We start from the raw sequence: 14,134 nt of genomic DNA, 5'->3' as shown, positions 1-14,134 counted from the left end.
CAGAGACCAGGTAGGAGGTGCTTCTAGCCATGCAGGAGGAGGAAGAGGTGAGGGCCAGGCTGAGAGCGGCTGCAGGGCTCCTGGGAGAGGGGTACGGACTTGCAGGCCATTGAGGTGGTAGATCAATAGGGCTTGTGATTAACTCGGGGCGGAGGGGAAGTGGCGGGAGGGGAAGTGGTGGGAGCTGTCAGGTCCCCCCACCCTCTACCCCCTGGCCAGTGAGGGCGGGGCTGAGGTTGAGGACCATGCTGAGTCTTATCCCATGGAGCAGTGGGTCCTAACCTCAGCCAGAGTCAACAGAGGCTTCCTTGGATTTTTTTCGGAATGCCACGACATTTGTGCGTCATGCCAGGCTCACCTACTTAGCAAGACTCGCCTCCCACAACCAGGCCCACGGGATCCCAGCACCTCGTCCTGTCTGCTCATGAGGCCTGCCCGGAACTCTCCTCCCCTGCCCGAGGGCCCGTGAAGAGAAACCTTTCAGTAAACTCACAGCCAGACCCCCAAGTGAATTCTGGAGTCCTCCCCAGCATCTGTGGCCACCTCATCGGCCTCCCGGGCCCCGGCGACAGGGCACGACTGCCCAGCCGAAGACAGGATTGCTGCTGCCCAGTACCAGGCTGGGGACAGAGATGCCACATGGGCCAGTTTATTCCTGTTACTGCTCTGTACAGGTATATACAGTTGGTGTGAGCCTATGGTACATTATTTCACAAAGTTATCTTACATCCTTTGCACACTCCTCCTGGGCGGGAAGTACCTGCGGGCGGTGGAGGAAAGGACGTTCACGGGAGCCACTCTGTTGCTGAGGACGTGCACAGGGGCGCCCTCCCACCTGCTCCCGGGTGCCGGAGGCTTCCGCAGTCTTCCTCCTGGAGCGGATAGAGGCTGGCGGGGGCCAAGCAGCACCCACAGCCCCCACCACCCCAGCCTGCCTGACCCCACCGAGTACCATCAGCAGCAGGACAGTATCCCCCGGCCCCTCGCCCCCCGCCCATCACGGGGCGCTGGCGTGCATCTTCTCCAGGCAGCTCGTCCAGAAGGTCACCAGCCGGTTGTCACGGTTGACGCAGAAGTCCGTGAAGTCCTTCAGCAGCCGGTCAGCAAACCTCTCGTCGCCGGTGGCGCTGGAGCGCCAGGTCTTGGTCAGCATGGTGTTGTAGGCCCAGCTGTAGCCCACCCTCTCCTCGCAGAACAGGCTCTGGCTGGCGGAGCTGGTGGAGTTGCGGCGCCGCCGTGGCTGCCCTGAGAACTTGCGCTTGGAGTAGGGCAGCTGCAGGAACACCGTGCCTGTGGGGACAGGGGCCAGGTCACAGCTCCGGGAAGGAGGGAGGGAGGGTGCCCGGGCCAGCCCCCGCTCCCCCCTCCGGGGCTCCCGGTCCTACCTCGGCCGCCCCAGACCCCACCCCGTCCACACTGCGCCTGGAGTGCCTCACCTGTGACGTGGATGTACTGAGGCTTGGTCTCAGCAGGGAAGTTGAAAGCAGAGGCAGAATATTTATCTTGAACAAACCCAAACCTAAGGGAAGGACAGGGAGACAGGCCGATGAGGGCCCCCTGGGCTACAGGGACACGGGGGGGGGGGCGGGAGGCGTGCTTGCGGGAGCGAGGCTAACACGACTGTCCGACAGCCAAGGGATCTGGAAAGTCTCTTTCAGGTGGAACATTCAGGCTGCTCCTCACCACTTCCCACCAGCCCGGCCCCCTTTCCTCTCTGGGTGCTGAGACCTTCATCTCCACCCAGCCACCCCCACTCCATCGCATCAGCCCTCCCCCCTGCGCCCACCCCCAAGACTGTCAGCTCCCCCGGGGAAGGCCCTTATCTTAAGTCTGCTGAGGCGGGCCCCTCTCCCCTTCCTCTCAGTTCTCCCACACTAAGCACACAGTAGTTCTCAATAAAGGCTTTGCATTGAGAAATATCATAACTGGAGTCCTTTCCTTAAGGCGAGGAAAGCTGGGGCCCTGCCTCGCTGTGTTCTGGAAACAGGCAGGAGGGACCATTTTTCAACCATGGCTTGTTCTATTCCTGGTTTTTTAATTTCCACAAAGTGCATTTATTACACTTTACCTGCTAAGTGCTGTAAAGGATGCATTGGCAGATATGGCCCCTGCCCTGAGTCTGAGGGGTTTATGTAATGAAGCCTGTGATGAGGCAGAACTATAGCAGGGAAAACCCTGTCTCCCTTCCTGGACTGAGCTCCAGGGAGGTGCTGTGTTGCATTCTCTACAGAAGCTGCTGGCTTTACACGGGCACTTGATAATTATTTACTGAAGAACATGTGAAGTCAGATGCATAAACAGATCAGCTGATGGGCACTGCCAGCTCATCACTGTCAGCTGGTTCTAGCACATGCAGGAACGGCTCTGGAGTCTGCCCTTCTTCCTCTCTACTTTCCGATCAAGGCTCTCTATTTACTCAGCGTGGATCAGCAGGACCTGCTGACAAACTCGTCTTCCTCATAATAACTACCATCTCCTGGGGCCCTACTAGGTGTTGGGAACGTCAGGGAACCCTCCCAACAAACCCTGTGAAGGGGGAGAACTCGAAGGCAAAGCACCTCACGGTTCCTCAGCCAGATGCCGGTGGAGGCCGAGGTGAACCAGGCCTGTCCGCTTCCCACATCAAAGTCCTTTCCCACCGACCTCTTCATTGACCGCCCCGAATTGCACCCCCTCCTCCTGGACAGAGGAAGTCAGGTCCCCTGGCATTCATTTCACAGCCTTTACCAAGCATCGAAGAAAAGGGCTGAGTAAGGTCTAAGGCAGGCCTGGGCCGGCTTGGGTGGGGGAGGCTGGAGTCCAGACTTTATCCTGCGGTTGGTGGGGGGCTGTGCACGGAGGGGGTGTGCCAGGTGGGGCGGGGACAGCTGAAGGCGCCTGAACAAGATGATATGACACTGAAGCAGGCACAGGAGGCTCTGATTTTCTATGAATAACACAAGGCAGCAACCGGACACTGAGTTAGTGATGTTCTAGAGACACAGCTGGACCGGCCTGGGGGATACAGCTAAGCCTAGGAAAGGCTCTCCCTGGTATACATATTAGGTACCAGTAAATATCTACTGAATGTATCTATTGCTTTTTAACCATTCATTGTCTTCTCAATATGTGTCAAGAGGCTCCTGACAGATTCTACAGTTTTTCATGTCCTGGAGAGTTTGGCTCCAGGTCTTGTAGGAGGCTGAGGAGAGAGCTCTCTGCTCTCCTACAAACTGGAAGAAGAGGGAAGCAAGTCTGAAAAACTACAGCTCCAGGAGCTGGACAGGTGGTGCTCATCTCTGAAACCAAGGCAGAGGGACTAGTCAGAGATAAGCAGTGAATCTGTCACTGGTGGACTGGGTCCATCTCCCCGGAAAGGGAATGAACTGGGCTTCGCTGTGGTAACTGCTATTTGAGACAAACACTGATGCCTCCCCATGCTTCCCTCTTGCTAAGGGACAAACCTGTGTGCAATGGCTTCCTGGAAAAGGTGCATTCGGTCCCAGTATGTTTCTGGTTCAAAGCCTAAAAGGAAAAAAGAGTAAATGCCGAGTTGTGATTCCAAGATTTGCAAATCTCCCTGGGTCCAGCCTTGGGTTATCCTTCACTACTCTTGGCAATGCTCCCCGCCTTGAGCCTGAGCTCTGCTTTTTCACACCACCTGCTTTCAGAAAGACCAGCCTCCACCCCAAGGAGGGATATCCTAAAGATAGTGACAGCCCTCAAGCTTCATCAGGGTCTAGAAAGGAGAGGAATATGAGTCCTCAGCGACCAGTGCGAGCTATTAGAACTTGGTATAAGACTCATTCTAATGACCGTCTGTGCCAAAAGCGGAAAGGAGCAGGATATTAAAATACAACCAAAAGATAAGCTTGAAATGAATGTCATTTACTTCTAAGAAGAAAAAAAAAAATCCCAATCTTCCATTTTAGGGGTGGGGAAATTGAAGCAAATCAATATAAAATGACTTTTGGAAACGTGATCAGCTGGGGAAGGGAGGGGAGGGGAGGGGGCAGAGCAGGTGAGTGCCCGCCCCCACCGCCCACTTCGTGCTCCAGCCTGGCTGGTGTGAGGACAGGAGCAGGGTGAGCAGGTGGCAGGGCTGAGGCAGCTGTCACACAGCAGAGGCAACAGGCCGGGGCTGCTCTTGGGATCAAGGTGTGGAGGGCTGGGGCAGCAACCACACGAGACCTCGTCCCAGAGGCCAGGGGTGCCTGCAGGGGCTTTGTTGCTCTTTCCGTATTTGGAATTTTATATCTAGGTTAGATTTGAGGATTCTGGGTAACCAAAGAGCAGAAAAGAGAAAAGACTTTGGCTTTAACAGATAAAAACAGACAGCGTATTCTTGTCAGATTTTTAAGATCTTGAATTCCCTGTTATCAGAATGGGAGATAACAGGAAGAGAGGTGGCACAGAAGCAAGAAAATTGATTTTTAGATTCAAGTCCTTATTCCTTTCAACTAGGACTCTTTTCGTTCAGCTGTAACCATGGCAACCAACAGAGGATGCTGTTCTTGAAGACTGGGTTACGACTGGCAGGGAAAACCATCGGTTCACACAGAAATGTCCTCCAGTGCCAGCCCTGCGAGCACCCCTGTGCTGTTACAGCGAAGGTGGAAAACCCCAGAAGAGTCTTTGGGTGGTATGGGGGGAGATCTAACCTTCCCCTCAACATATTAAAAACAGCAGTAGGAGGCGGTGCCTGGCTTAAAGTCATCGGATGCAGACATAATCACCTGCCATTTCAGGACGGCAAAAAACAGTCCCCCCTCGGCCACACCGTGAGGGTAAATGAGAACGTGTGTGTGGGGGGGGTTGGGGGGTGCTTTGTAAACCCTAAAGATCCCAGGATCTTCAGCCTCCAGGGGCCGTGGGGCTCACCTGGAACCCCAACTATCACTTAAAACACTGTGTCTATACACAAATGTCTTCCAAGATGTAAAGAATGTACAGGTGGGCCTTTGGAACAAAAGCTCTTTGCACCCCGGGGGTGGGGGGGGCCGTTTCTCTGCCACCAAACACAGCACAGACTCATAAGAACTCAGGAAAAAGCATCTCCTTCGCCTCAAAAGTTTTTTTCTCCACACTGATAATTTCTACGCCTGAGAGTCTACAGGGCTCTGACACACCAGCAGTGACTCTAGCTTTTTGTTATAAAAAGATCATCCATGAGCTCATGGGGTGCTTTGTAGGAGCTAATTACATGCTCATTGAAATGAGTGCTTGGTGATGAAAAGTCCGTGCTGTGTGAAGTCAGCTCATCCCTCCATCTGTCTACACCTGCCCTCAGAGTCTGGTGGACGAGGGTGGAGCAGCGGGTGGGGTCGGCCCCATGGTCTCCATCCTGGGGAAGCACTCTGAGGGGGTCCCGCGTCCTCCAGGTGCTGACGCATCTCAGCTTTGCACAACAGCACGCTGTGTCCTGTTTTTGCTTTCAATGCCTCCCATTTCTGGCCTTTATTCGTGGAGCAGCAGATCCAAGCCTCCAGTGAGGATCAGATTCCTGCCGCCCAAACCAGTAAGGCTGGAGCAGAGAGAGGAGGGTGTAGGGAAGAGCCTGGTGCTGCTCGAGATTTACAGAGCACAGCGCCCTCTCCCACCCACCGTCCCCTCCAGGCCTTATGAGGGTCTTCTTGAGCTAGTGAGGCAGCTCTGGTCGCCCCCATTTCAGGAATAAGGCATTTGAGGCTCAGAGACATTAAGTGACTTGCCCAGGGTTGCTCAGCCACTAAGTAAAGAATCAGGATTAAAACTCTGGCCCCAGCACTTCCCTGGTGGAGCAGTGGTTGGGAATCCGCCTTCCAGTGCATGGAACACGGGTTCAAGCCCTGGTCCAGGAGGATCCCACATGCCACGGAGAAACTAGGCCTGTGTGCCACGAATACTAAGCCCGCACTCTGGAGCCCACGAGCAACAACTACTGAGTCTGAGTGACACAACTACTGCAGCCTGCGTGCCTAGAGCCTGTGCTCCGCAACAAGGAGGGGCCACCGCAATGAGAAGCCCGCACACTGCAACGAAGAGTAGCCCCCGCTCGCCACAACTGGAGAAAGCCCGCGCGCAGCAACGAAGACCCCACGCGGCCAATAAATAAATAAATTTATAAAAAACAAACAAAACCTCTAGCTCCCTGTCTACAAGCCTCCTTCTTTTCACTGGCCCGTGAAAAGCTGGCCTCCATTTTACCAAATTGAAAAAAAAAAAAAAAAAAAAAAGCTGGCCTCCAGGCGCCTAGAGAGGCGACCCTGGCGGAAGGGCCTACGCGGGTAACAGGCCCTCCGGAGAGGGGTGTCTCTTACTGTCAAACAGGTGCTCGCTGCCCTCCTTGAGCAGGCAGCTGATGTTGAGCGGGATGAAGAGCTGGGCCCGGAGCGGGTCGCCGTACAGGTAACTGGGCAGCGCAAAGGGACCCTCCAAAACCGGCACCAACAAAAAGCCACAGGAGGTGGCCTTGCGATGCCAACCTTGGACCTGGTGGGAAGCACAGAAACACACAGCGTCACCTCCAAGTTCATTCTGACAAGAGAAGTAACTTCCTGAGAAGCGAAGCCACCCGAGTGATGGCCTGCGTATTGATCCACAGGTTCACTGATGAATGTCCACCGGCTCCAGACCCGCCCTGGGAGGAAGAAACACAGTTGAACCTCCTGTGAATCCTTGGAAGACCGGGAGGTAAGCGCATGGCTCCTCACAGCCTGAGCTTCTGCAACTTCAGGGGCTCTTTCGGGAGGAACAGGCTAGAGAGAGCTATGTCCTGCCTCTTCTTGCTCCATAGGATGTTGGAGGAAAGTCACAACATATAGGTTAAGTCCTTCTAATTTTGTCCTTTATCAAAAATTTACTAAGTCCAAAGAATCAAATAGGAAAACAATCCACTCAGGCTGGCTGAGAGGGACAAGACGCGGGCTGCAAGATGATCATGGTGGCCTCTGGCCAAAAGTGACAAGTGCTGACCTCGCAGAATGAGAGCTGCTCTCTGCAAGCTCCCAAACGCCATCTGTCTGAAGATTGACAGAGAATAAAAGTTACTGGGGCTTAACGACAAACCTCCCCACTCTTAGCTTTTCTCCCAGGAACACTCCTAACCATGACCAAAACACCAAGGTCTCTGCTTGACCAAGTAATTTCTAAGGCTTATGTAATATTTATCTAAATAAAATGTGGTTTATAACAAATGTGCACATGGCCTTAAAATAATAATTAACCTACACTCGAGATTCTTAAAAACTTAATAAAATCATGATAAAAATGAGCAGCTTTCAGTGGGTTTTACATGAATTGATGTGAAAAGTGTACTTTTTAAAAGATAGATGCTAAACTCCTCTGAGGAAATAAATACTCTTCTTCCCACCAAATTATAACTGTATCTGTGTGTGTGTGTGTGTGTGTGTGTGTGTGTGCGCGCGTGTGTGAGTGAGAGAGAACACTGTGGCTGTGTGGTTCTGAGACAGTGTCACCTGGTGGGGCTTCTGAGGAGGACGCTATCGCACTGGGCCAGAGGGTTAGTTCTGGCTGGAGGGAGTGGTCATCCCAGCGCTGACCCGTTGGGGAAGAGCTGGTGTCCCCTGCAAGCTGAGCGGAATGGGCAGCTGGGCGTCTTTTTTGATTTGGACCTTAACAATGTTCCCTGGATGGGAATGTCTCCATGGGAGGGGTCCTCAAAGACAGTAATGCCATTTGGAGGCAGACAGGGGTTGGGCAGACAGAGACGTGGACCAATCTCTTCCACGTCTTATGGGGATGAAACTAGGCTTTTGAGCCCCGGACAAAAAAACCTGTACGTTGCCGGCCGACGCTGTGCTCCTTTCCCTTTGGTCATCTCCTAGGCTCTTCACAAACTGTTTTTGAACTTTCCAGCTGCTTTCAGCTGTGCAATGAGATGTTTGGACCAATGTTGGAGGGGCGTGGGATTCAGTTGAAGCCACAGAGAAATACTCTTTGGGGCTGAAGGAGAGAGCATATAAAAAAGAGTAGGAGACCGTAAAGATGGCTCACGAAGGCTCCTGGAAGACACTGACAGCTCGGCTAAGGAGCATTTATTTTAGACACACAGCCTGGGACGGGGGGTGGCCAGGAGCAATGAGTGACCTGATGAGGCAGCTGGACCAGGGTGGACGAGAAGCAGAAACAGTCAGGAGACCAACCAAAACAGGGCTTCTCAGCTTTGGCACTCGAGACACTGGGGCTGGGGGATTCTTTGCCGTAGAGGCTGTGTTGTGCTCTGTGCTATAGGATGATGGGCTACATCCCTGGTCTCCCCACCACCCGCTAGACCCCAGGGGCACCCCCACCATTTGGGGCAAGTAAATATGTCTCCAGATATGCCAAATGCTCCTAACAGGTCACAACCACACACCTCCCGCACCCCTGTAGAGAACCAGTTAATAGCAGTGATATTCACGAACAGAGGATTGTGTAGATAAACTATGATACAAACAAGCAATAGAGTATTCTTAAAATACTCTTAAAAATAATGAGGCAATGTCTTCCAAATTGAGCTGATGTAGTATGTTCTTGGTTACCAAAATACTCAGGTAGCTTTGGAACTTTGAAATGGTAAATATTCATGGTGTATAAAAAAAACATGATACAGGGACTTCCCTGGTGGTCCAGTGGTTAAGAGTCTGTGCTTCCACTGCAGGGGGCGCTGGTTCGATCCCTGGTTGGAGAAGTAAGATCTCGCATGCCACACAGTGCAGCCCAACAAAAACAAAACACATGATACATAACTGTAGAATCTTAATTACATAAAAATGGATGCTTAGTTGCATAGATACACAAACGGGACCTAGAAGGACATGTCAGACTCTAAAATACTTGTGATTACGGATGACTTTGATTTTTACTTCTTGTGTTTTTTAGTTTCCTATTACACACATGTTAACTTTTAAGAAACAAATGTTATTTTAAAAACTTTCCCCCCCAAATGAGGCAAAACAAATTGAAAAACAACAACAGCGAAGCCGACTTATTTCTATTGATACATAAGATATATAGGTGATAGGAAAAGCACAACATGAATAGTAAATATTCTGAGCTACTATGTCTGTTAAAAAAAAAAAAAAAAGTAAAAGTAACAGGGCCTCTATATGCACAGAATCTCTTTGCAAGTACCAGCAAAGTGGCAGGGCAGTAGATGGAAGTCCCAAGGAACAGGGTGAGGGTGAGAGAGAGGGTTACATTCTGCTCTACACCAGTGATTCTCAGCTGGGGGCAATGCCTCCCCTCCCTGGGGACATCAGCAATATCTGGAGACATTTTTGGTTGTCACAGGAGGGTACGCTACTGGTATTTGGTGGGCAGAGGCCAGGGATGTTGTTCAACATCCTACAATGCACAGGCCGGGCCCCCCCCATGACAGAACCATCGGCCCTACGTGTCAGTAGCACACCAAGGGTCAGAAACCCTGATCTACATACCCTTTTCGACTGTTTGAATTTTTCACTATGCTTAATTTTTTGAAAGAGGCTAATCCAACGGTCCACATGAAGGTAATAGGAGCCTGAAGTGAAAACAATTTTTTGAGTGACGTGAATCTCTACCGAGCACCCGCGCGCCCATCTGCCAGGTGAGCCCAGGCCTGACCGCACATAAGGGAGTCTCACCATCTCAAAGAGCACAGCGGCGGTCACCGCCATCCAGTGCAGCTTGATCTCGAAGGCCGCGTTCAGTGAGAAGTTGCCGTGGTAGTAACAGCTGCACCACTCCAGTCGGTCTGTGCGGTTGTTCACATCCACGTCCAGGGTCACAGTCCTCTGCTCTGGGACAGTGGCAGCTACATGGCAGGGGGGGAGGTTGGTGGCCGGGGGGAGGGAAAGGAAGGCAGGGGGTGAGGAGGAAGAGAAAACAACTGAGCATCCAGATGTGAAACTGCAGATTCCAGATGCTTCCTGGAAATCAGCTAGTCCAGGGCTCGGCAAATGCTTTCCATAAAGGTCCACGTAGTAAATATTTTAGGTTTTGCAGGCTACAAGGTCTCTGTTTCAACTATTTAATGCTGCCATTATAGTGCAAAAGCAGCCTCAGGTATTACCTAAACGAGTGGGCGCAGCTGTGTTCCAGTAAAACTTTACAAAAACAAATGGATTTTTAGGGCAGTCAGGCTACTCTGTGTGATACAATAATGGTGAATACATGTCATTATACATTTGTCAAAACCCATAAAATGCACAGCACCAAGAGTGAACCCTAAGGGAAACCATGGGCTTTGGGTGATAATGATGTGTCAGTGTAGGGTCGTCGATTGTAACAAATGTCCCACTCCAGTGGTGACGCTGATAGCAGGGGAGGCTGTGCATGTGTGCAGGTTGCGGGGTGGGCAGGGAGTATATGGAAACTGTACTTTCTGCTCAGTTTTGCTGTGAACCTGAAAGTGCTCTAAAAATAAAGTTTATTATAAAACAAACAAATGAACAAACAGGTGACAGGCCAGATGTGGCTGGTTAAACCATAGTTCGCTTCCCCTAATCTAATCCAATTCCTGATTTACAGATGAGGAAACAGCAACCCATGGAGGAAAAACGTCTTGGCCAAGATCAGAGTCAGAACCTCAGCCAGGCTGAGCCCCAGATCTTCCAATTCCAGTGACCACGAAGGGACATGATGGGACACACAGCCCGGAGCACAGCAAGGAGAAGGTCTTGCTTTTCTGGTTTCAACCCAGGAAGGCAATAGTTCTATCATCGTTTCTCAAGAAATGAAACCTCTTAATGAAGGCTAACGCTCTGTCCCAACAACCGTGTGCTGCCCAAGGATGTTAGGTCAGCGCCAAAGTGGCTCATCCAATCTGGGCTCCTGCTCAGAAATCCTTCTCAACCAAGACAGGGGTGTTTTAGAGACGGGTCAGACTGTCAAGTTCCTGACCAGACTAAAGGCCCGAAGCTGGCTCAGAAGTAAGAAGATCAGGGCTCTGCCCCGCCTGGCTGGGCACTGCCACACGTGGGGCTTCCGCAAACTACGATCGGACCCTCTTTCTCCCCTGCCCCCTTGAATCCAGTGACATTTCTTTGCGGCAGTCAGCTTAGTTCTGGGTTCTGCAGGTAGAAGCCCCGAGTGGCTTTTATCACACACAAGTAATGGCTCTTGAGTCAGCAATTTGAATGAACTTGTGCTGGGGGGGCAGTGGAGCTGCCGCTCGGACGCTGAACGGGACCTGGGCAGACCAACACTCAGCTGTGAGGTACACAGCTTGTCATTCTCTCAAAACCAGAACGTGCAAAGTGGGAGACACTGTCGACTTGGACTGGGAAGACCTAAGCCCTGCCGTCCAAGCCCTGCGCCCCTGAGAACACTGCTCCACCCCCCTGGTTTGGCTCCTCATCTGCAAACTGAGAGGGCGCCCGTCCAGCTGCTCTGCAGAGAAGAGGGGAGGGTCAAGTGAGCCGTGGATGAGGAGGGCCCTCGGACCCCCTCCTGCCTCTCCTCCGGCCACCCTCCCTTGTGACTCTCCTCCTTTCCTCCTGCTCCTGTTATTCCTTCCTCCCAGTTTAAGCCACGGGCTTATCACCACTGCTCCATCAGAGGTCTGCCTAAGACTCCCATGGACGCTGCTTAAGCCTAAAGAACTAGGTGGCTCTGGTGCTAAAAGTCTCATCAAAACGAGTTTCTGTCTCTGCCTCGTGTTCCTGACTCCTGACACCGCCAGAGGAACCCTTTACTGAACAGCCCAAACTCAAGGAAGGAAGTTTGCTCTCTGGGCTTGCACAGTGTGTTCTCTGTAGGTGAAAAGCCCCGGTCACAAAAGAAAGGGCACTCAGAAAACAACAGCAGGGACCTTGCACATGTCTCCTCTCCCATGTGGCATGTCAAGTTCAGAACAGGCTGGTCTGAGGAAGCCAGAGGAAGCGCACTGTTCAGCCTAGTGGTTACGGGCTCAAGATACCACTGGCTTCACTCCTCAGTAGGGGAGGTGACAGTGCAGACGCTGCGGGCTGAGGATGCTGACAATGGTGTGAGCCCAGCTGAGGTGCAGCCCCTGGCCAGTTCTCTGCATCTCTTCTCGACTTCCACGAGGACCAGCTTGTTCCCCTTGGGATCGGGAGATATAGCGAGGCCAGTGAATAAGGACAAACCCAGGCTGAGCATCCTTCACCCGTGTCACAGAGATGGGTTGTCAAAGACCTGAGGAGAGGATCGGTGTCACAAGAGGAGAAAGAACAGCATCTCAGGGAGGGGAGTGAAGGTAAAGGTAACAACCAGCTCTGCCCATCAACAGAACGAGCGATCTCAGGAGTGAGTGCCACGTGGGTGGGAGTTTTCAAAGAGCGGCTGGCTCCCCACTCCTCAGGGCTGCTATGGAAGACATTCAAACATCAGGGTTTGGACCGAGGTGCCCTACAGCCCCTTCTGAGCCTCAGATCCGGTGGGCTGCAAGAGAAGGCTGAGAAGTAAAAGGCGTGGGACTGGCTCAAGGGATGCAGCGCTGCCTCTTCCGGGGTCTCGGATCCCCTGAGCTTCACGGCTCAGCGACACAAGATGACAGGGGTGGGGAAGTGGAGCCACCACAGACCAAGCCAGACAGGACCATGTGCCACCGTCAGGCATTTCAAAACAGTTTTCTGCTGCTAACTTCCAACTGAGAATTAGGAATGTCTAAAAAGGAACACATCAAAATGAATGAACGAAAAAGGGAGCAGGTCATAAATGATACAAAGGCCTTCTTCCCCTTCTATGTCATTTCGATTTTTTTCTGAGAAAAAGACTCAACACTACAGATAGACCAATTTCACTTAAGTAAACAATACAGTAAAAGTCTATATTCTAACCTGAAAAAATGCTGGGAAGAAGGATCTCATGTCCTAACACAGAGGTGGGAGGGGTGTTACTGGAGAGAAGTAGCTGTAATAATGCCGTGTTGGGTTTAAAAGGAAAAGAAACCCACTTCCTGTGGGAGGGGTGGTGGGAAAGGAAGCTGATGGAGTAAAATTCCACTATAACAATCATGGGAGCCATTGAAAGCCTAGTAAGTGGATGTTTTCCCAGAAAACATGCACATATGAAAGATTCTGCCTAGTTTCAGAACCACTGACCCTCCTGACACCCCTGCACAGGGTGAAGAATACCCCAGGTTGATAAACTACCCGCTGTAGACATAAGTCTCTTTGGCCCTACTCTTCCTCTTTTTTGGACATATTTTCCCATATGCTTTTCCTTTTTGACCACACTTTTTGAAGTAACTAAGAACCAAAGCTAAACCAAGTGACACAAATCTCATCCTGGGCTTCAGATGATGGCAGTCACGAGAGGGTTGTACCAGCGGCTGCGGGAGAAGACTCTGGAAATGAGGATGTCCCTATAGAGACTGTCAAGATAGCCTCCAGAAGCAGTAACCCTAACCAAGGGGTAAGTGCAGCACACGGGCTGGGACCCTGCACACACCCCCGTGGAGACCTTGGTGAGAAGGGGTGGTCTGTCCCCTGCCTCTCACACAAAGCACTGGCCACACTGGCCCTGAGCAACTCTGAGAATCTGGAAACTGTGACGACTTGTAACGTTTCCATTCCACCAGCTAGGCAAGAATTCCAATTAGCCGGGCACTTCTGGGCTAACCAAGTAGAATGGGGGATTTCCCTGGAGTTCGGCCTATGTTACGTTTGCTTCCCTCCATCCAGAGGGTTTTGAGGGTCTCTCCAACCTGCCTTTGAGGGAAATCTCACGACGCCCTGCCTAGAGCACGCATTTTCTAAAGACGCTCACATCTCGACCCATCAGTCCGGTCCTTGAGAGCAGAGGTCACCACTGTTCAATAAGCAGGTGCTCACCCCATCTTAGGGCTGAAGGAACCAAGGAGGGGAAAGAAGAATCCCGGTGTGCATCCCTTGATGGGGTAAGCACATTTGGGGAGGGAGGGCAGAGAGGAGGGTCACGCACAGGGTGAGTGCCTGGAGTGGACCACCTCTGAGGTCCCTTCTTCTTCTGAGGTCCTAGGATGTTGCAGTCATGGGACAGCCTCTGGCAAGAGCTAAACCAGCAGTGAGCACCAGCTCACGTCCCCTGTGTCCTGAGCCTCTTGGGAAAAGTGGCCACACCGTCTGTCCCCTCCTATCCATGGAAGATTAGTGTCCTGCCCTGATCTGACAACTGCTGAGCCCTGTTGGTTGGTTGGAACAATGATGAGCTCAACCCACTAGGCTGGTGAAAGCCGCACAGGAGCCGC

General features: G+C 52.0%; 1 protein-coding gene across 9 annotated transcripts in view; it reads right to left on the bottom strand.

Annotated features, from left to right (window-relative positions):
• Positions 1-633: 633 nt before the first annotated feature.
• The window catches only part of DEPDC5 (DEP domain containing 5, GATOR1 subcomplex subunit), a 92,121-nt gene continuing 78,620 nt past the window's right edge, over positions 634-14,134 (bottom strand). For 8 of the 9 annotated variants that reach the window (XM_022550996.3, XM_022551000.3, XM_022550999.3 and 5 more), the window contains 5 exons: positions 9,585-9,754; positions 6,279-6,450; positions 3,444-3,504; positions 1,437-1,519; positions 634-1,290 (listed from right to left, as the gene is read on the bottom strand). In XM_022550996.3, the coding sequence (XP_022406704.1) occupies positions 998-1,290; positions 1,437-1,519; positions 3,444-3,504; positions 6,279-6,450; positions 9,585-9,754 (779 nt within the window). In that variant the 3' untranslated portion in view covers positions 634-997. Of the gene's footprint in view, positions 1,291-1,436; positions 1,520-2,558; positions 2,927-3,443; positions 3,505-6,278; positions 6,451-9,584; positions 9,755-14,134 lie in introns of those variants that run through there. The other variant, XR_016387556.1, reaches the window with a different exon arrangement.

The sequence above is a fragment of the Delphinapterus leucas genome, chromosome 14 (assembly GCF_059928025.1).
Source record: "Delphinapterus leucas isolate spDelLeu-1000000601 "Yukka" chromosome 14, BTC_Dleu_Yukka2, whole genome shotgun sequence".
Taxonomy (NCBI): Eukaryota; Metazoa; Chordata; class Mammalia; order Artiodactyla; family Monodontidae; genus Delphinapterus; species Delphinapterus leucas.
This window is presented reverse-complemented; position numbering and strand designations above follow the sequence as displayed.